This window comes from Thalia democratica, chromosome 3 (genome assembly GCF_965202585.1).
Source record: "Thalia democratica chromosome 3, ktThaDemo2.hap1.1, whole genome shotgun sequence".
In the NCBI taxonomy this organism is placed as follows: domain Eukaryota; kingdom Metazoa; phylum Chordata; class Thaliacea; order Salpida; family Salpidae; genus Thalia; species Thalia democratica.
The window spans coordinates 54425720-54449192 of record NC_139167.1 but is presented as its reverse complement, the minus strand read 5'-3'; the positions used below and the strand labels follow the sequence as shown (position 1 = coordinate 54449192).

The 23473-nt window shown below is 26.2% G+C and overlaps 1 protein-coding gene across 1 annotated transcript; it reads right to left on the bottom strand.

Annotated features, from left to right (window-relative positions):
• Positions 1-9985: 9985 nt before the first annotated feature.
• On the bottom strand, positions 9986-21311 carry LOC145832412 (protocadherin-17-like). The gene is made up of 14 exons (XM_082939729.1): positions 21240-21311; positions 20338-20441; positions 19995-20129; positions 19369-19517; positions 18557-18691; positions 18111-18231; positions 16479-16665; positions 15744-15935; positions 15239-15433; positions 13237-13500; positions 12241-12341; positions 11800-11912; positions 11321-11425; positions 9986-10362 (listed from the first exon to the last, which is right to left on the bottom strand). The coding sequence occupies exons 1-14, from the start codon at positions 21309-21311 to the stop codon at positions 9986-9988; spliced, it is 2250 nt and encodes a 749-aa protein (XP_082795855.1).
• Positions 21312-23473: the final 2162 nt, after the last annotated feature.

The window sequence follows — 23473 nt, the reverse complement described above, 5'->3', positions numbered from 1 at the left end:
TAGTTCTCTCAAGCTCAGTTGTTTTGTAAGTTGACAGCTGTTTTTTTTTAGATTTTTTTTTCAATATTCACTGCCTCAATTTAAAGTTAAAAAATAGTCTTTTCTGAGACAGCAGTGTTATACTAAACAATCTTTAGCTCATTTGTACATTAAACTGTTGTTTCTGTAATACTTTTTTAGATTTTTATTGATAACACTTGTGATATTTATTAACTGTAAAATAAAGTCATTAAATATAGTATTAAACTGTTGCGGCAATCATATTTTACAGTTATTTTAATAAACTTTACAATACACATTTATTGTCGTTCATTTATAAACTATTTACCATCAACCTTTTTGGGTTTTACTCTTAACTACTGACGTGACTAAAAGCTACTTAACAAAAATACAGTTTTTTATTGTTGCCTAAAGAATTTAAAAAATTTTAGTTTTAAATACATCCATACTAGAAACTTGTTATATATGTAGAATACCTCAAGAATAAACACCTTCATGACTCGTTTAAAGGTAAACTTTAGTTGTATGTTAGCTAATTTGTTACTTATACTTTCTTTGGCGGGTTCATATTAATTTTTATTATTATACCAATGTATTTTTTTTTTGCAATAGTCTGAAAATTAGATGAACAATTTATTGATAAGTTCAATTTTAGTTTAAATATCTATTGGTTATCAAAAACGTTCATACACGTTTAAAAGACGTGTTTAAAGTAGGATTTAAACAATATGTATTTCTATAGGTTTCATGTCAAAATCAAAGTTTTATAGATTAGATATTGAAATTTTACAGTGGGAAAACCCAGTTTTAAAATGAAGTAAAAGTTACATACAAACAATTTTACAAAGTAAAAACTAGTAAAGTCATATTTAAGAAAAAAAAAGACAATAAAAGCATTATAATTAGTCTAAAATAGCAACTAGGTAAAATATTTTTTTAATATCAATGGTTAGACTTTAAAACAATGTCATTAAAAATACTTGGAATTAAAAGAGGTACGGGTTTCATCAAATCAAAAACATAAATTATTCCACCTCAACTTGAATTGATAAGTAACCTGTTATATATTTTCTTAGGTAAACGACTTCGACCTAAACTTTTCAATAAAATTACAGTAAAATTAGTTGATAAAGTAAAAACTAGTGTTTATTTTTAGAATTTTCGAACTAAAGTGAACTGATTTACCGATTTTTATATCGGCAAAAATATCGCCTTGTAGTTTTATTTCGTTCTCTTCATAACATACCTAAAATAACCAGTGTAAGTTTCAAATTTCCGCTAAAATACATCCAATAAATTTTTTGCTCTTCATTTAAGGCTCAAGCATATCTGGTGTAAGTTTCTAAATTTTCTTTCGCGGGACAAACTTGTATGTTGGCGGGCTGCAAGTTTTGTCTTTCATGCATCCCATTAAACATAGATACATGCTCGCAAGTTAATCATGAATTTTGTTGCCTAGTTTTACTGACAGTATTTTATACCCTCGCTTTTAATACGTATAGATTAAAATTTTAAAAATATCTTTATTCTTAGCTTGTATTTAGAATCATGTCAAAAAATTAAAGGTTAAACCATATGTGTGTAAAGGTTCAAACATAACAAACTTTTTAGCTATTTTTTATTTATTGATTTTTATATTACACGCAAAAAAAAAACTATTTTTCTTATTTAAAAATCTGTTATTTAGTGAACTGTAAGAATCAAAACTTGAAAAATTACACAATGTTATGTAATATTTTTATAAAATGTTCATAATAAATAAAAAGGGGAGTTTGCTATAGTACAACAATTTTCAATTGCTATATAATTAAAATTGTTAAATTATGTTTTTATTTTAATTCATTTTCTTTAAGCAACTAAGCCTTTTTTAAATTTTTTGGTTAACATTTAATTATTTTAAAAGTAAAATTTACCTTCCTAATTCAAAAAAATATTATAATTTGTTAATCATTTTTGATTCAAAACTTTAAGCCAGGGGTCGGCAACACGTGGCCCGCGGGCCGCATGCGGGCTTTTTTTTTTTCATTTTAATGATGTGCGGCCCGCAAAAGGTAATTCAGCTTTTGAAAAATAAACAGCTTTTTGAAAAGTTTAAACATTAATTGTTGAAGTTAACCTATTTTGTTTTAATACAGATGGATTTTTTTGTTTACTTTATTTAATTTTTTATTTTGAAAGAGATAATTTCTATCAAGTTATTAAACATTAAGTAAGAAGTATATTTAAGTTATAAACAGAGATTGATAAGGACATTCAAAACAATGACCTAAAATTACAATCTAAGTTCGTTTGTTTCGTGCTAGTAGGTGATAGTTAAGTATTTAAATTACTAAGTACGAAGTTAATACTTAATTAGACAGATAGTGAGTTCATTAAGACTAAAATCGCAATTTTATCTTTTAATAATAAGCCCTATATGCATATATAACTTAGACTAAAGTATTAGACTGATTAAAACTAAATAATTTTAAATGTCTGACTAAAACTAAAACTGCGGCCTCCCAACATGTTTCAACTTCGAAATTTGGCCCCCGAGTACCTCCAACCTGCCGACCCCTGCTTTAAGCATTTTAGCATAATAAAATCTTTAAAAAATATGTTAATTTAAAGTTTGAACATATTATGACGTCACAATTGAATTTTAATAGTAAACCTCTTTTAACTGACAGATAACTGTGCAAAAGCAAATGTTGAACTTTAAATCTTATAAATTCAACTTCCACTATTTAAAAATTAAGAAAAAAACTCAAAATCAAATCTATTGACATATGTAAAGAGTCTGGTTAAAATTTGTTTATTTGCTTTTATAACTTTTTTTACTTCGTTTAAAGTTAGTTTTAGATCAATAATTCAAGCATTAAAGTCTTTTTTGATGCAATAGTGCTCATATTTTTTTTGGTTTAAGGACCTGGATACGCAAAAAGACCTCTCGGTCATCGAGTTGCATACCCAACTTTTAAGTCAAATATTCAATATTTCCTAGAGGGTGCACAGGAAACAGGAAATCACTTAAAACATGCCCGTAAACTGTAGTAGATTATTTATGTGAAATTTATTTATGTAGAAGGATATTTATTAATTTTGCGTTATCATATATTGTCAATTATAGTTATTTTTAGGCGATCAATATTTACTACATGAAACTGTAAAGTTTTTTTCTTATTTTTCATTTGAAGCGCATTATAAACCTGATTAATTTGGGTATGCAGCTCGATGACCGAGAGGTCTTTTTTCGTTCCCAGGTCCTTAAACCAAAGAAATTATGAGCACTATTGCATCAAAAAAGACTTTAATGCTTGAATTATTGATCTAAAACTAACTTTAAACGAAGTAAAAGAAGTTATAAAAGCAAATAAACAATTTTTTACAATACAAACTATTAAATTTAAACCAGTTTAATAAAACACAAAAGTTAAACTAGTTTAACAACTTTACACTAATAGTAAAACTAACACCAACTATTTTTTTTTTAATCCTGATATGGTGAAAATTTTGATAGGTTTTAGATAAAATTTTTTTTTAAACTTTACTTTATGTATTTTTTGAACAATATGTATATTTAATATCCGTTGTTGGCAGTCTTGTCATGAACTCAGTTTCTTTTTTTACTTGATATTTTCATATTCAATTTGGAATTTTTTTTTTATCATCTTTAACTTACATAAAATCAAAACAAACATTGTATGGACCAAAAAACAGAGTGTTCTAAAAGTTTTTTTCTTAACTAAATATTGATACTCATGATGTGTTAAAGTGACTAAAATTTTGTTAACTATTATTTTTTTTATTGAAGATTGGAAATAGTCAAATTGTTACTTGTAGTTCTAATATTAAGATTATGTTAACAATTTTTTTATTTATTCATTTTCTCGTACCAACCTTATAATAAAAAAACAAACCTGAACCAACTTACTACTATAGATTGAGACTAATTATATGACAATACAAAACAAACGCTTTCAAAGTTTTAGTTTATATTTAACGGTATTACTTTTCTAAACTAACTATTTTTTACTTTTGTCATACTTTTTCTAAAAAAAGTACATTTTATTATTCTTATGAAATATAAATGCATATGTTATCATAGTTTATTTCCTTTATATTATGGTTATATTAAGGTTATATTATATTCAATCAAACTAAGTAGTCGAATTATTAAGCTAATACTTTTAACAGTTAAAAAACTATGCAGAGATTTAAACACAAAAAAAAAACTTATAAAGCATTAAAATTTATTTTAAAACACCTTTAAGAAATTAAACAAAGCAATAAAGGTACAAAATATTTGTTTCCCGTTAAAGACAGGGAAATTACCTCAAAACGTGAATGACGTCATCTCACCAGTTGTCATGACAATGACAAGTAGAAGGGTCAATTCAAATTTTTGTAGAATTATCAAGATCCAATCTCTGACATTCGTATTATCTCTGAGATCTAAATGAATAGATCGAGGTATTTTCAGAACGAACGCTTAAATCTAAATAGCAATTTTTTGGTTATACTATTATTAAGATTAAAATTAAAATTGTTAGAACAAAAATATGTAAGTTTAAAGAACATTTTAGCCCATGAACCAACGTATCTTAAAAGCTGGTTAGATTTATTTTATAAAAATTTAAAAAAGGAATTAGGTGTTAAAAGTTGAAAAACCTAAATACTATTATTTTTTAAGCTATAGTCTTTTTTAAGATTTTCTTTACGTTAAACTCAAAACGTTTTGCGGTAAAAATAATCAATTACGAACCATTTTAAGCAAAACTTATGTGTTTATAAATTAACTAAGAGTAAAAACAATGCTATATTTGATATTTAGTTTTCTTTCAATGTTTTGTTCAGCCATTTAAAAGCTTTAGTTGTTTTGCTTAATATTATTAAATATGTTTTTAATTAGTATTGTACAGTCATAGTAAAGCAATAAAACACTGTTAAATCTACAACATACTTTTTTTTTTAATTTAAAAACACTAGTCTACCTAAAACACTTGATAATAATAAAAATCTAACTGATAAATTAATTAACACCACTTTTGATTATATCTCCTTGTACTCGTTGTTATCGTGTCAAAAGGTGTTAACATCATGCATTGTGATGTCATAAACACTCCTCTTTCGTGGGAACAAAATAAATTAGAAAAAAGAAGATGATACCAGATATTTTAATATAAAAGATAAAATTTAGTACCCAAAAATTAGTCGAGATAGTACTGAAGGACTAAGTGCTGTATAAAAAGATTTTTAGTTAGAATTATTTGCTTTAGTTTCTTTTTAGTTAAATAAAATTTTGTATAAAAAACTAGATTTAAAAAAAATACAACTGTTTCATAGACATTTCCTATAGTTTTTAAATAAACTGTCAGCGAATTTTAAACATTGCATTTATTTTAAATCTGATTTATTATAATTGTTGGACGATACAAAACAGTGAGGTATATGTGGTTCTTACTATTCTTTGATCTTTGAAGAATAATTTTTAATATTATGTCTATTAGCTGTCAAAAATAATTACTAAAATTGTGAACAATTTTCAGATGAATATTTTGTAATTGAAAATAGCAATAAAGCAAATCTCCAAATTTTGCTCACAAACAAATTGAAGTATAATTGCTTAAGCTGTTTTCCTTAAAAAAAATTCTAGTTTAGATAATACAAAGTTGAAGAGTTTATTTACTTTCATAGTTATTATATTAAATTTATTTAAATCTTTTTAGTTATCATAAACTTTGTAAATGTTTTATCAAAAATTCTAATTGCTTTATAAAGTTGAATCTTACATTTAATCTATTCTTATGAAAGCAAATAAAAATAATTAATTTTTTGTAGATTCAAGGTTTAAATATATATTTCACTTTTAATTAATATTGTTATTAAAAAATATAAATAAATAAACTAAAATAAATTTTGTCTGTTTTTGTTCCAAACTTTTAAAAATTGAAAAACTAGTTATGTAAATAGATACATAATAAAACTTTTTTTTTCGTACTTGTTTAAAAGAGACTATTACTTTTTGCTAAAATTGTTTTAGTTAAACTATATTTAATTTTGTTAAAGCTCTTTTTATTTTAAATAAACTTTTTTAGTAATATAGAATTTTACTTAGTTTTACATCTAAAAAGTTTTAACATAAAATAAATTCTATAACATTTTAATTTACAAAGAAAAATGTAGCAAAAATGTTGTACAAAAAACAAATTGTGTTAGATACTGTAAAAAACAAAATATAAACTTTTTACAAGCTTTCAATTTTGATAGATACTCTGAATCATTGTCATAAAATTGTAAAAGTTTCTTTATTTAATGCAACTACTTAAAAAAGAACCTCCCAGTATAGAATCCAAGTCAGCAACAGTTTCTTAAAACAACGACGACCATAGCAGAGCGCAATTGAAGGATTAAAACTTTTGTTTATTGACATCGTCACGTTTTGAGGCACCAATCTCTTTAATCGAGTGTGACGTAACACTGCTCAGGTGACAACTGGTTGCTGTTTGTTTGTTATGGCGCTTGTTATCTCCCCATCTATTGTGAGGGTCGCTGCTCGCAGTGATTCATCAGATTTGATTCTGAGTTGAGTTTTAAGTCAGCAACTTTAATTGCTTGTTAATGAACGAATTAACCCGTTGAACAATTGAAGTTAAATTGGCATTTTTTAAACATATCGATACTTGATAACAGCTCAATTTGTATGGAAGTGTTTGAATTGCTTAGTGTTTTTAAACCAAATTATAGACACGATCTTACAGATAACAACTTAAAATAAGGACTTTTTTGTGTTTAATTACAATATTTTATTTTTGATACAGTCATATTTAACGTTGTTTAGCTAAAGTTTTGTTTATTTAAATTTCTTTTTAATCCCCTATAAAATCCTAGTATTTACATTTTTCAAAGCTTAGTATGTAAACTTTATTGTTTTAATTTTGTACAAACTAATCCTATTTAATTTTTCTTTATTATTATGCGTTTAGATAGTGTCTAGTTAACAGTAAACTAATATTACTACTTACCTATCTTTAATTTATTTTTTATCAACAACATGTTAATAGTAAGTTATATTTCAAATTTGAATTTAATGTCTATTTTTATTTTAATTAATCACTCTGTATTTTTGTTTTTCAGCTTTTGTTTGTGTCTGATGAACTACTCTGCAGGGAAACGGCGCAACACAATAACAGTTAAACAATAAATTAGTCTAAAACTTTGTTTATGTGAGTATAATTTACTACCAACCAGTTTCTTAACTTGTTTTCTAGTTTATTTTCTATTTAAAATATTGTGTAAGTTTTTTTAATATCTGTCAACTTAATACTGAATTTTTTTATTGTTCTGTTAATTTAAACAAAATTACGAATTTGTACTATTCTTTATATGCAAATACTCAATGTGTGTTTAAATTAATTTAAAGTAAATAAATCATATACTAATAAAAACAATAATTTTAATTAGTATGGTTTTTATAATCAAAAACTGTTGTTTTTGTTATAGTAAGTTTTTGTCCTTTTTGTATATTTATAATCTGTATGAAATATTTTGGTAAAGCACTATGTATTTTAATTCTAAATAAAAACAACTAAATGGCAAAACAAAATTTTAAAATCAAATTAAACTTCGAAATATTTACCTTCTGTGAAGTTTTTATTATGTTTTGTTTGTATATTTATAATCAAGTTTATTAAAATAGTGCATAGAAAATATTTCTGTTTACAAGGTTATGAAATTAAACAGATTATAAGCCAATTTTTTTATTGAAAAGTTATCCCTTTATTTTAAATTTTACATCAGTGATAATAATCAATAAATACATTAGCAGTTTTTTAACTAACTATTTTTTAATCAGTGGAACTAAGTATTTTTAACTGTTTACTATATTCAAGTTTTCTTAAAACCAGTCAAAAAAATTATTAAAGGGTTTTTAATTTGAATTTTTTTGTCTAAAAATTGGTATAAAATTCAAGTAATGAGTAGAAAACTTTAAATTTAATAAACTAAGTTTAGAAACAACAAACTAAGGAACAAGTTTACTAAATTTCTATCTAGTTGTAAAATACAAACAGATAATTTTAACTTCATGTGTCATAGTTACAAATTAATTAAATCAGTTGTAGCAGAGTTAATTATCAAAACTTGTTGAACACTTGTTTTGTAATTACGCTAGTTCAAATCCGGCGACGCTCAGTTTAAAGGTATTGAAAAAGTTTTAATTTCATGCCTTTTAGTAAGCAATAAAAGTTATCAATGTGATCAAATGTTTTTAAGCAAAACAGATTAATTAAATTTTATCATCAGTCAAAAACTTAGTCATTTTAACTAATTGTATGTATTAAACTTGATATAAGACAAGGTTTTAACCAAAAAACTATCATTTATACCTATAAATAACAACTATTTTTTAAGTTTCTATTAGAATACTTCAGGTAAAGCTTAAAGATTTTTAACTTGTTTTAAAACTAATAAAGGCTTCAAATTAAAATAAATTTATAAAAAAAAATAAGTTAAAGTTAACTGATTTATGTAACGTTGTTTTTTTAAATGCAGATGCATAACTATGAAAAATAAAAGTTACACAGAAATGTATTTTACTTGCTTAGGAATAAACCTAAAAGAGATAACTCGAAAAGTTTCAGCTTTTATTTAATAAAATATACTTTTTAAGTAATGATAGCGCATTATGTTTGTAGCTGACCAAAAAATGTTTTTATTGTGGGTGATTACTTTAAATCAGAGAACGATCTAACATACATTTACTTTAGTAGAAAACTACTAACAACTCATGAAAAATGAAAGTTAACTAGACATTAAAATTACTTGAAAAATAGTCTATATCAAGGTCAAACAATAAGTTTTGCTTTTAACAAACTTGTACAGGGTTATTTGACAGAATTACATAAAAATTTAATTACCATAATCAATAAGTTTGGTAAGAGCATTAAGTAGTCACTGTACTTTTTCCCTAAACTTAGCTGAAACTTTGATCTTCTAAATACATGAGTATTTGTGTTTTGAATATTAACTGAAAGCTCTGTACTTGTTAGTGGTGTAAATTTATACAACTTTGTTTTTTTAACTCAATGTGAAGCTTTTTTGTTTACTAAGTTATATATTTTACTTTTTTCGGATTGAACAACTATGAAATTAAAATTTACTTTTTATTTTATTTGTACAATTGTAAATATTCAACTTTACTTCAATTTAATTGTTTTCTTTTACTACTGAAACATGTTACTTTTGTTATTGAAAAAAAACTTTAAAAAAAAATAAGGTATCATAACAAAATTCAAAATATTTTTAATTGTTTAAAAAACTTAAATTTCAACGCACTAGAATGTTTGGGCTTATCGTTATACTCTTAGACATTTAAGACAAATATATTTAAGATTAACTATAAAGTACAGCTTATCCTTATTTAAACATTTTTAAAAATCTTAAAACATTTACATATATTTACAATGAAAAATTTTTTTAATTCAAGCTTTATTCAAAAAATGCAGCATACGAACCTAATAAACGAAACAAAGAAAGAATGAAAACATAATTAACAGTAACTCAATTGCTCCTACAAAACGAAGGTGTAATTACAAATTTACACAATATTTCAAACAAAAAATACTAGTTTTGGTTCTCTTTTTTAACACAAATTACCATCATAAGGCACACACAACTAGTATTTTGAAATGTTTTCATGGTGATGTTTATATAAAAACTATACTTCAAAATGAATTTTAAAGAACTCTGATTAAGAAACTTGTGCGTAAGAATTCGAAGGAACGAAATGAAACAAAAAACATATTTGCACGGCAGTAAAAAAAAATTGTGCATCTAAACAACATAAGAAGTTGTTTTAATCGCACAGCAACAAAACTTAAACTTTTTAGAAATTGAAAATAATGCAAGAACATAATAAAATAGCTTAATTGACTCTAAGTTGAATAAAAGAACAATAATCGAAACAAAACACAAATTAATTACCTAGTTGCAAAATCTCCACGAATCAACAAGCAGTCTCGTTACCGCGACAACCAACGAGCGGTAGCTTTCTCGTTGCCATGTGAGCGTCGTAAGACGGTGACGTCATTTTGCTGCGGCATGGCGACGCGCACGACGTCATGACAACGTCTTCGCACGAACCGCAACCCGAATCTTTGCTGTCGGAAGTTTTGTTTTGGGTGAACTTAAGATCTACGGAATTCTTCCCGTGAGTGGTGATTGGTGCGTTGCTTTGGAAACGGGGGTCGGTGGGAGGGTGGGTAAATGTCGCGTTGCCAGGCAAGTGGTTGCCATGCAGCTTGTTGTTGTGCTTGGAAGTAGTTGATGAGTTGGAGGAGGTTTGTCTCATGTGACTCGTCTGCAGGTAGCTGAGTGGAGAGTCTGAAAACATAATTTGTTTAGAATAAATTCGCTTAATTAATATTATAATATATTTGTGAATAGTATTTAAATTAATATATTTTTGAATGTTTCATCTTAATATATACTTTGATGGGTATTAGTCAAAAGTACCTCACCTCAAAAAAAAGTTGTTCTAATACTTTTAATCAATGTATAATTAATTGTGTTAAATGATTGATACGTTTTAAATTTATTTCATTCTACAACTTATTCTAGTTATTTGATTTGTTACAAAAAGTTTAGGAGAAAAAACTATTTTTTGTTAGGTGTTCAACAAAACTCTTAGTGGGAACATAACTCGGTCAAGTTCAACAAGATAATTTTTTTTTTGATTAACTTACAATTACTAATAAAAATTTCTCAAAATCATAGCTTAAAGATTTTCTCTAATTATATGAACAATAACTTTAAAAATTATGTTTAAGTTAGGTTGTTAAAATTACACACGTAAAGTACAGGCGTAAAACTCAGGTTGAAAGCTAAAATTGCAATATACTTCTACGTTCGCTAATACAAAACAATTTAACCTGCAACTAGTAATTTACTATGACGTCACACAAGAGTTGACGGCTTCTTCTCTGATGCATCTGATCATAACAAACAAAAACAATATTATAAATATTTTAGACTACTAAAATAAAAATTGCTGCTAAACATGTTTAACTAAAACAACTTTGTTTTATAAAAATCTGGTTTTTTTAACTGAACGTATTTTAAAGCTTAGAAAATATTAAGCAACTGACAGTACTACACTGAATAATAGTATGCTTCATAAAAAACTAGCTAACATTTATTAATCTTATTCTTCACAAAAAATCTTCTTGTTTAAAAATGTTCTACAATGTTGGAATCTCCCATTTTTTATTAATAAAAAATCCGAACAAAACTACTTTAAAACTACACAACTTAACTATTTTTATCAAACGACTTATCAAACCTTTTCCATTGTTTCTGGGCATCCAACACGCATCGCTGTGGCCGAACTCTCGGCAGCTTTTGGTGCATCGAGACGAGTAGTTGGTTGAAACATCGCTCATCGTATCTGCAATTATTTGTATAATTTACATGATATATTCGCATTAGACATCCTAACTGAAATTGTTTGTATTTATAAGTCAAATATGATGTGTTACTTTGTTATTTATAGCTATTAAGTTTGAGGACTTACTAGAGTTTGTTGAGTGTAAAATTTACATGATGCATTAAAGCAGCTAGGAGAGAGACATAAAAAAACTTAACTGTGATTAACTTTGAGACAAAATATCTAAATTTAAACTTATTGCCAAAATATAACTGGGCTGGTAAAAAATGCTATAAGAATACTATACCTTACAAACGATAATGTTTTCACAAGTAGATTTTCAATTGGTTGAAAATTTAACAGTTTATCGTAAATATTTTAAATAATCAACAAACCTGCAACTACATCGTAGTGTTGATGGTTTGAGGGAGTTACAGAAATTCTCTGGTTTCTAACATCATACCTCACTTCTTTGTTTTGTTGGTTCGGGTAAGTTAACAACGGAGATCTGTAAACATATCAACTTTTAATAACAACTATAAGCTCAATTGCTTAATACAAGTGTTTTTTTTCCTTAGTTTTTAAATGTTTAGCAAGTAAAAAAGATTAAATAAAATACTATATATTTAAAAATAACTATAGAACTATAAAACTTAAACATTTGTTCAGTAAAAATAAACGTAATAGCCACCTATTTATCTAAACAAACAACCCATACAACACATAAACAATTTCAACTAGCATGCTAATAAAACTTATTTGATTATTCAAAATTATGAAGCCTAATATTCAAGATATTCACAAGCTAAACAATCATAAACATATAAAAAACAAACAAATAATCAAGTTGGCTGGCAGTTCTTGATGGATAGGAAATATCAGTTTTTGCTTCCTCTTCGCTACAAATTTCAAGTCTTGAACTGTCGTCCGAAGTTGGCTGTTTATATATTGATAATAAATTGCTGAATATAATTACTATTGTGTGTAGTATTTTGACTAATAACTCAGACTATTTTCTGACTCAAACTCGGGCAGTTTGTTATGTTTTAATCAAAATAAAATCTTTTAAAAAACTTCGAGCAGTTTTCCTTTTCATAAAATAATATTTTTTATAATATTTATTCTTCTTGAATTTTCAAATGCTACAACATAATAAAGTTGTAATTAAAATTCATCTTTTGAAACATATTTACTTAAATTTAATTGGTTATGTAATTACTAACATAAGACGAATAACACAGAAATTTCAGATTTAAGTCAAAATGCTAAATCAAATAAATATAATGTTAATCTTTCTGCCTCATGTATACAAATATTAATATGACACTACGTTTCACAACTACAAATGTTTCACTGCTCTGATAAACAGAACAGCTCTTCCGTTTGTTTATTATAATTTGTTTATAGATATATATATATATATATAAACACAATTTATTAAGAAAAGTTGATTTTCAAAAAACCAGAACATATGTTTCATAAAGCTAAATTCTTCAATCATCAGCTAGTACGGTTTGAAATAAATAGCACTTTGCTAAACAACGATACAAAAATTATACAAAAAAAAACAAAATACATTATGACGTAACATTGTACAGTATAAATATTAAGTGCAAAATATAATTTTCCATGTGAACCAACAACTAAAATTCTCAAAACTACAATTAAATATGACTATGAAATATTTTGAAATTTATTGCAATTTTTTCATTCTGTTTTTATTTAAATACTTTTCTTAATAAAATATTTAAAAGCCTTTTATTTGGGCTCTGTGGAAAGTGTTTAAGTTTATTTAACCACATTATTTTGTATATATATATATAAAACACTACCGTGACGTTGTTCAGATTTATTTTGTCCTCTTCCTCCTTCTTTCTTCTCGACTTCAAACGACAGGTGACGAATATGACGATGCCGACCGTCACCAGGCAACAGGCGAACGCGATCATGATGTAAGCCACCAGTGGCATAGAACCACTTTCCTTCTCATCACCGCCATCGTGTGGCAGCGAGTACTTCCCCAACTCAACGGGTAATTCCCCTGAAATGACATGAACGAAGACGGTCACCGTGGAACTGAACCTTCCGTCCCACGCCTGTTAATAAATATTATTTAATTGTAAGAAATAAATAATACTTAATTGCAAGAAATAAATAGTATTTCATTGAAACAAAAAATTAGGTATCCAAATGAACACTCAGAGCTTCATAAAGTTTGGTAAACTTATGTGTAATCACTCGAAATAAAACTGCAGTACCCTAAGTATCAATAAAATATATCTTAAATAATCAATATTTTAAATTGATAAAAAAAAAAAAAACTGTAAGACTTTTTAATAAAAAAATCAGATTAGCTTGTGAGTAAGCAATCATTTTTTAAAAGATTATGTTTATCTCAGACTTTTATCTTTTTTTCTACAGGTTTTTTATAAAATATTTGCTTTAAAATATTTCTGTTTGCTTAAAAATATATCCAAAACAGAATTATTATAATTAAAAGGATAACTTTGTATCGCAAATAACATTTTAAGTAATTATGTTACTTTCAGTATTTATCTATGCACGCACTTAATTACTCAACATCACGATTTATAAAATACTTATTATTACTTTACTGTATTTATTCTTCTAACGGCACTGATTTATTTGAACATAAACAGCTTTGTTACAATTTTTATAAATTGTCAAAAAAGCTTTAATAACAGTTGTTAAACACGTTAAAAATTATTTAGCCAACAAAGTATAAAACAAAAAAAAATTGTCAACATTACAACCGGACATCAAAAATATGAAATAAAAGTTAGTAAAAAAAGAGCAAAACGATAAGATGAAATGAAAAAATATACAAAGTTGTTTGTAAAACTGAATAGATGAAAAGAAAATGTTGATTTGATATTATCGGAAGTTGAATCTAGTTACCCGCGATTTAATAAACAGATTATTTTTTATTATAAGTTTGTTATCTACCGCCAATTTTTACTGTTTGTTTTTTTAACCTTTTGAAGCGAAATATTCTACTTTACTTGCAACCACATTGCTTCAACTTTGTTTTGATAAAGAGCTCTTATTTTCACAAATTAATAAACAACTTAGGTTCATTTTTGTTAACTTAATAAAGTTTAATAATAGAAATAAAAAGACTTTCTAACCTAAACAAAAAAGTAATTTAAAAATGTATATTTTATACACACACCATAAATATAAAAATATCAACACTTAAAAAAATATTTGAATATCTATAAAAATTCTTATCATTACAAACAATCATTTTTTAATCAAGAAAGCAATGAAGTTATATATAAAAACTAAAAAACTTCGAATAATGTTTACGTTTTAAATGCAGTAGTACTTTTTTATTTCCAGCATTAATTCAACTAAAAACTTATTTTTGTTGAACTATATGTAAAAAACTATCACTTTTTTAACTTTAATCAGAGTTGCTAAATTTTCTCCAGGTTTTCAAAATTTCCTCCAGGTTTTTCAAAGTTCACATTTTTGGGTCTATTTTTAGTTTAAAGTCAAGTTTAATTTAAAAAACTGTGCTAAATAGTAAAAAGTAAAAGATACTGTAAAGCTACTTTAAATGTTTTTTTTAATAAAATATTTTTTGATGATGACAAAATCTTTTTATTTATATATAGTAGATTTTTGTGTCAAATTGAAATTTTACTACATAAGATGTAAAAGTTGTTTAAAGTTTTAAGTTTTTTAGTGATTTTTGTTCCTAATTCCAGGTTTTTTTTTTCGAAATTTCTCAAATTCCAGGTTTTTCAGCTTAAATTGTCAAATTCCAGTTATTTTTGGCAACCCTGTTTAATACACACAAAATCTAACCTCAACTTCTATTTCGTACTTTCCATACAGCGACTTCTTATTCGGTACTTGATGGTTTTCATTGAACTTGAATTCACCGGTCAACCTGTTCATTTCAAACCTGTCATCGAATTCATACGGGACGTACACTTCCGAGTCTTTCTGCTTGACTTTGTAGCTGTAAGTCACTTTTGAATTCGCGTCTCTATCGTACGTCTGTGGTGAAAAAAAGTTGTTTGTATACTATACGAACGCTACTTGAAAATTGTTTTTAATCTTTCGTAGTTGCAGTGTTAATTAAATTATTCAAAAAATAGATATCTTTTTAAAATTTCATTTACTATATTTTCTTTAATCAGTGGTTAATAACAAGTAAGCATGATTATATTAAGTTTAATATGAAAAACATTCTACTGCATTATACTTAACTACTACAGTATTATTTTATCTAAAATAAAATTTTATATTTATTCTTTCAAGACTTTATTATGCAAGTTTTGAAATAATTGTAATTATAAGAATTTACATGACCATCATACAATTCAACCTGAAAAATGAAGAAAACTTTGTTTTTGGGCAAACTGGTCGTCATGTAGATGTTGGAATGGTTTGCTGGCGGATGGACAAAGTGGGGAGAATTATCGTTTTCGTCGAGTATATTAACTGTGACGTCACAATGACTCGTTTTCATTCCTCCGTCGCTCGCTGTTACTCGAAACTGAAATAAATATTAGAATATCTTATTTTTGTCATGGTCAGCTAAGGAATATTTTTGTCATAATTAGAGATTTACAAATTTTAACGTTTTAGTAGACTGGTTTAACTTTATGAAGTTATTTTGTGGTTAAGAAAAGCATACTATAAATATTTAAGATATATGATACACCAAAATATTTTTATTAAAAAACTTCAGTCAATTGAACTCACTTTGTAAACTTGATTAACTTCAAAATCAAATTGCTTGTTCAATGTAATGCTTCCATATTGATCAATTACTAAATGTTCTTTAAACGAGTTACTTTCAGGTTCTAATTGTTTTATTGAATAAGTAACTTTTCCATACGTTGATTCCTTTATCTAAGAAGTTGTAAATCTTTCTTTATCTTAACGTTTTTTCGATACTATAGATAATAAAATTTCATTATTTCAGTACCTAATACAAAAAACTCGGCTATTTCTTTAAAATAAATTATACATCAGCATTGGTACAGCTCAAATTACATTTTTTAATATTGTTATTTCAAAAATTTAATTCTCAAACCTTATCTTTCGATGCCGGCGAGTACGACAATTTGTTCTGAACGAAATCGTCGTCTTTGGCGTGAACTTGCGACACGAACTCGCCAACTTTGGTCGACTCGGACACGTTGAAGCTCGCGCATTCGGTAAAGTACGGCCTGTTGTCGTTCATATCTAATATCACCAGTTTGAACTCTTCCAATGTGCATCTTAAAATGTTATTGTTTTTTGATATGCATGGGTTGAATTTAATTCCAAAACCTTATTTATAAGCTTAATTAGAACTTTAACTATTTGAACACTATTTTTAATTTTTTTAATTGAGACTTGAATATTTCATATGTTATTTACAAACAAAACTAGACTGTTTTAAATTTATATTAACTTGTTTTTTAACTTATCTACCTAATTTATCTGTTTTTAACAATAACTAATTAAATATGTAAAAAAAATTAAACATCAAGTATGTAATTTATACTGATATTGAGCGCCGATAAAAATTGTTATACGTTATATCTCTAATTAAACTTATACTTATTTTCGCTTTTAACTTGAAACAAATAACTAAATCAGTTTACGTAGATTAGTTTATTTTTGAACTTCTTTAAGTAACCACGAACAAAAACAATGATTTTTGATAAAATTTAGATGTATAAAGATAAAACAAAATTGATATAGTGGCGCGCATCTAATTAAATATCTACTTGATTGATAATCCTTTAAGTTTAGCCAATCAGTTTGACAAGTACAACCAGGTAATAGCTAATAAACTTGCTTTTTTGACATACTACAAAAAATAAAAACTTAAACGTTGTATATTAGCTAATTTAAAACTTAACCTTGGTATTTAATTAATGATTCAGTTTATATTTTACTTAAACTTATCATTTTAAGAAGATTTAGTTCAAGTAATATTATTAAATTACATATTAATGATGTTGTACAGTTATCTTTTAAACTTATATTTTTTCATCCAAATAATATTTTAGTTTTTTTTTTTAAGAAATATCTACTAACAATAAAAGTATCACAAGCAATTATCAATGCGAAACGACTCAATACACGATCTAACCGAGAAAATGTTTGTGCCAATTAACAAAGTTGTAATCCTATTAATAACTAATTGTAGCACAAACAACTCAAACTTGTCTTTTTATTTATACAAACTAAACTGCTTGTAATTTCATAACAAAAATGTGTTTAGTAGTTGAAAAGTGTACAAAACATTTTTCAACTTATAAAATTTAACTAATAAAAAAATGTTCATTGTACAAGCTGAGTTCCTACATATGTATTAATTTTAAAAAACCTTAACAACTTGCAATTAAATGCTTACTTAAGTTGTGTAAAATAAGTTGCAAAGGACATCTCTATCTGTTTTTTAACTTTCAATAAATTCATAAAAAAAAAATAAATAATAAAAAAATATTCACTGTACAAGCTGAGTTCCTACATATGTATTAATTTTAAAAAATCATAACAACTTGCAATTAAACGCATACTTAAGTTGTGTAAAATAAGTTGCAAAGGACATCTCTGTCTGTTTTTAAAACTATCAACAAAACAGTTTGTGTATTATTTTACTTTCTCCATAAAATAAATCTCAGACTTTTTTGTTTATTTATGAACCAGTTAACAGCAAAATCAATTTCACCTCGGTGGTGTTCCGTGGTCGCAGGCTTGTACGAACATTTCAACGTCGCCTTCGGTTTCGTGGTCGAAACTTCTTTCTACTTTTAACAAATTGCCTTCGTCTATTGAAAGATCTTTTGACTCTGTGTAATAATTGAGAAACTTTTGAAGACTGCACAACTGTTCAATGGTTTACATTTTTTTCTTTTATTATAGTTAATTCAAGCCTTTGTTAAAGATTTTTTAGTACAAATACAGCTTTTTTTAACATCGAATGTCTCAAACTGAAGTTTGTGTTAATAACAGCTCATTAAGTTAATATAAAACTAAAATTAAATAACTTAAAAAAATTGTACAGGTTTAATGCTAATCCAACTTTTTTAAACCTACGGAAATTCATTTTCTCACTTTGTAATTTACTAATGAACACCAACTAAACATTTAACTAGATAAATATTTATTACATACCTATGAAAGTGGACGCATCGCCCGGCTGCATCAGCCTACCGACCCTCAAACTGACTTTTCCGTTTAAATTTTCGTCTTGGTCGGTTGCGGAGATCAGAGCGATGGAAGTTGTTGGTGAGTTTTCTTTTATGTAGACTGTTTACAAAGTTCATTTTATTAATGTAAAATAAACGTACAAAACATGCTGGACTATTTTAATAGTTAAAATAAACTAACTTGACTAGGTGTTTTGTTTAAATTTTTTGGTAATTTTTGTTAATGGACAAACTAATTTAGTCTCATTAGGTAAAAACAAGATACTATGTGTAATTATATGAAATAAGACATTTGACGGAAGTAAAGTATCTAGCGCGGTCAATCTAAAAATTTCACGAAAATTATCAAATATACAAGATAAATATTTTTACTAGATTTGTGGTTAGTGTATCTTGTAAAAAACATGTAACCATTGAAGTAACAGTTTTATCAATAATATTTATACAGTTGTTTTGATTTACTATACACAAATGTCAGATGTAAGTTCGAAATTCTCAGATGAAAACTTCAAAGAAACTACAAACTTATCAGACGTTTGTGCTACATTTACCATTTTGTGTATTTTTCTACTCTCTTCAATACGCTTATTTCATGCAAAAATAAAAAGTAAACTCAATAGCTCAAGTAGGACTTAAATTTTTTTTTTTAATTTACAGCTATATTTATATATATCTTACTTGCACAAAATAACTTACAAGAAACAGTTTAGTGCAAAACCTTGTGAATCCTAGTATACTTTAAAGAAGTATTTAAACAAACAATTAAATTAATCAAACATGTATTGTTGCTGCAGTAAGGACCGAGACAGTTTAAGTTAATATTAGGATCATGATTGTTATCATCTTCAACAATTATTCTTACGACTGCCGTGTCTTTTCTCGGATTGTCCGAATCATTATCGTCAGCAGTTACTAGCAGTTTGATACTGAAAAAGATAAATTAATATTTTACAAAAAACTTTGATTTTAAATCGTGCAGGTGCTCTACATTACGAATTAAAGTTTATTCAGCTTTAATAAAATAAAAACAAATTAAAACCTATTAAAAATAATACTACATAATTAATTATTTTTTTAACTATTGACCATTTAAAGTTTTAATTTGCGTATCTCCATTTGCTAAATATTTTTCCTATGTTCAAAAATACTTAATAAATAACATAATTTAATCAACATTGCATCTAAAATATTCTTTAACTTATTAACTTAAAATTTTCTGACAGCGGTTTTGTTCTGTTTGATTACACAATTAATTTATTACGTTATTGCAATATAAGACTTGTTAGTAAAATTTACCTTACTTTTATGCAACACTTTAAACAATATTCAGCTTATGAGAATAATCAATCCAACACATTTTATAAAATATCAAACAAAACCGACATCAATATAATACAACTCACCCGTTGTCCTTCTTGTAATCGACTTTCCTGTTCAGCACCAGCCACCCGTCCATGCGCCTGACTTTCACCGGCAACTCGTCGTCCACGTCGACTACGTCCTTGTCTTGCGATACCAGTTTGCCGTCCAGCGAGTACCTGATGTACATTATCAAACTATAATCGAATTTATTTGTAAGCTAATCAACATTACTATCGACCTAAAGAAAGAACCAATAAAATGTTAAGCAATTGTTTTTATTGAGTTGTAAATTACTTAAATAGAGATGTGGGAATCTTAATATATGCTTATATTTCGTCCGACCCAAAGTTAAAATTTTATTTAAGTCATTTGACTTTTCAGTACCTGATGTTGGTGTTGTGCTCGTTTACTTCGTCGGCGTCCGTAGCCTTCAACTGGTAGATCATGCTTCCCAGCTTGGCCTTCTCGCTGATCGTTATGTTGTACACCTGTTGAAACGTCGTAGATGTTATTTGTACGAGTGCTTAGATCTTGTTCAATAAGTAAGTTGAGTTTGATATGAAAGTAAGAGGAAAAGTTTTAAAACACTAATATTTTCAGTCATAAACATTAAAGTATTATAAACATTTCAAATAAAGATTCATAAGATGAATTCCAAAACTGTTGTATTTATTTTATGAAGGTATTTAAATTAAACTCAAAGGTAGAAAGGTAGTTGATGAAATTTAATATGAAGGTAAAAAGCCGAATATAGACAAATTTAAAAACTTAACTACAAATAAAAGTATAAAACTTTTTTTTTAATTTTTAGATAAAATTCGTATCTTATAGAACAAATTTAAAAATAAACATCTAAAACAAAATTATTGTCATATAAAACAAGTAAATGTTTTAAGTGCTACATTTTATTTATTTTTTTGACAAGATTCATTCGTCTAATGTTAATAAAAATTAAGCATATTCTAATTATAATTATATATATAATTTATTAAAGACCATTAGAAAAGTAAATAAATCTATTTAAATGTTGAATATTTCCTTTAAAATGAATATACAAATACTATTTACAACTTAATCAGTGTAAATAACATATAACTTTAAAATTGAGCAAAAATAAAAATTTTACATATATGCATTTACGGAGACTTACTATCTTAAATAAAAACCCACTATCTAATTTGTGAATGATAAACGTATTTAAATCAATATATAAAAAATGTATATTTGCATTTAAGTTGGCAGCCTTTAATTAAGTTGACATTTTTTATTTAAGTTGACTATCTAACACTGAGTGGTATAATGCAGTAATAAATATTAATCAAGAAACCTGTTGAAAGCCACACATCAATAATATGCATGATTAATTGATATGAGGCTGTGTACAAGCCCAACTAATCTATTTCACAAACTTAATTATGCTATTAAAAATGCTTTGAAAATGATTAATTACAAGTTTCATGAAGTAATTATTTTTCTAATTAAAACGTGTGATAAAGTGATAAACCATTTTAAATTAAATTGCCTGAGGTTTAGTTAGCACAATCTAGTTAACTTGCAATTAGCTGTGATTGAAATCATACAAATACCACTTCAAACAATCTACCTGAAACGTATTTTTTAAATACTGTTATTAACTCATATGCAAATAAAATATTAACAATATTTAAACTGTTTCCAAATTTAAGTTACTATTATATTTAGCTTCTGTTTCAACGCAGTTTCAATGAAAAAGTTTAAAGTTTGTTATAAAACTACCTAACGCTAAAAAATAAATGATTTACATTCAGTAATACCAAAAGCATAAGTTTAAAATGCAAGATAATTATCCTTATTTAAATATATTTAACTTACTTTATGTTCAAATTTGGGATCATGATTGTTTTCATTCGTCAACTTGATTCGAATTTTCAGAGAGTTTTGCAACTTTTCAACGCCATTGTCGTGCACGTTGAGCATCAACTCATGAACAGGTTTTTGAGTGTAATCTGTTTTTTCATGGTAAGTTGACCAGTGTTTGTAATAAAGCTTACTTTTAATAAACCATTACATTTTAATACAGTAACCTCTCGCTTATTTACGCACATCGTGTCCACAGAAAAATTGCGTAAAGATACGAGAGGTACCAAATATACTTACTATAATGGCTGTTTTTTGATATTGCTTCTAGTTAAAAGCAGACTGGGGACTTTCCCACTTTTTACAGTTTGTTTATAAATATGAAAACAAAAGATAAAACTATACATATACTTTAAAAAAAGAATCTAAATTTATATGAAATAATAATACTTGTAGAAAAATTTTATTAATTTCAATAGTAAGTGGATTTTATCCTTATTTATATGTGACTTATTTGTTACTTAACATTTATATTCTATACTACTTAGCAAGTTCAATTTATAATTAAGCATTTGTTTACAATTAAGAAATGGTGTGGTGTCTATATAAGAATTTGTTTCTATAGCCTATTACAAAAATATGCGTTTGTTGCTGTAATGGATTTCTTCACACATATGATTTTCACACAGTCATACTTCTTTCATAATTTTAATTTAATCTCTTATTGTTAACATAATTTCTGATATATTGAGGTATAACTAAATGTTTATCAATTCGTCAAGGAACATAAGTTTACAAAGTCTAAAGAAATAGAGAGGTGAGTTAGCATCTAAAAACATATTTCAAATTAAAAACAAACAACAAACCTAATTTGTGCAATATTAAATATAATTAAAAAAAATTTGAATTCTAAAATGCGTAACTAAACGAGAGTGCGTAACGTCACGAGTGCGTAAAGATGCGAGAGGTTACTGTAGTTTATTTAAAATTACTAATTATATTTTGTAATTAAAAAATTAGTGGTTATTCTAATTTTAATATCTGAACAAGTTTTCATACTATTAAATTAATCTATTAGAAAACTATTCTTTAATGATTGCACATAAACTATAATAACCAACTATTTTTATATATTTTGTTTGTTTACAAGCGATTTACATTAAATCAAAAACACCCATATATATCTAATTATTGTTGTTTTTGTTGTTCTGAAACAACAATCCTCATAGTAATTCTTAATTAAACTACAAATACATTAAATTAAAACACCAAGTCAAACAAACCAAGTGGCTCCACAACTTTAAGGAAGTTATTTTTGTATTCATCACGCACCAGCTGAAAATAATCATTTCCGTTCAAACTGTACGTTAAGCGACTGTTTTCCCCTGAAAAATATGATGTAACATTTTATTAAGAAATTTTTTACAAAAACTTAATGTTAAAGCTTCCTAGTGCTTAACTCGACAAAAGGTTATATCCTAGACACATTTTCTTGCTAATCTTTACACTCCATAGACAATTCTAGAGTTTATTTAACCCATTAAAAATAAACATGACCATACAAAAGTTGTCAATCATGACGAAATTATACTCATTTACCCGCTTATCCAGCAGAACTTAATAATTTATTAAAAATTTTATTCACGATCATAACGCTGTCACGGTACAAAGAAATGTTTCAAAC

Coding starts and splice junctions, on each gene's coding strand:
- LOC145832412 (XM_082939729.1), bottom strand. CDS start 21,311: ATGCATATTATTGATGTGTGGCTTTCAACAGGTTTCTTGATTAATATT. Junction 18,692..19,368: donor TTACTGCAGCAACAATACAT/GTTTGATTAATT, acceptor CTTTGTAAACAG/TCTACATAAAAGAAAACTCA. Junction 13,501..15,238: donor AGTACGAAATAGAAGTTGAG/GTTAGATTTTGT, acceptor ATTTATTAACAG/GCGTGGGACGGAAGGTTCAG.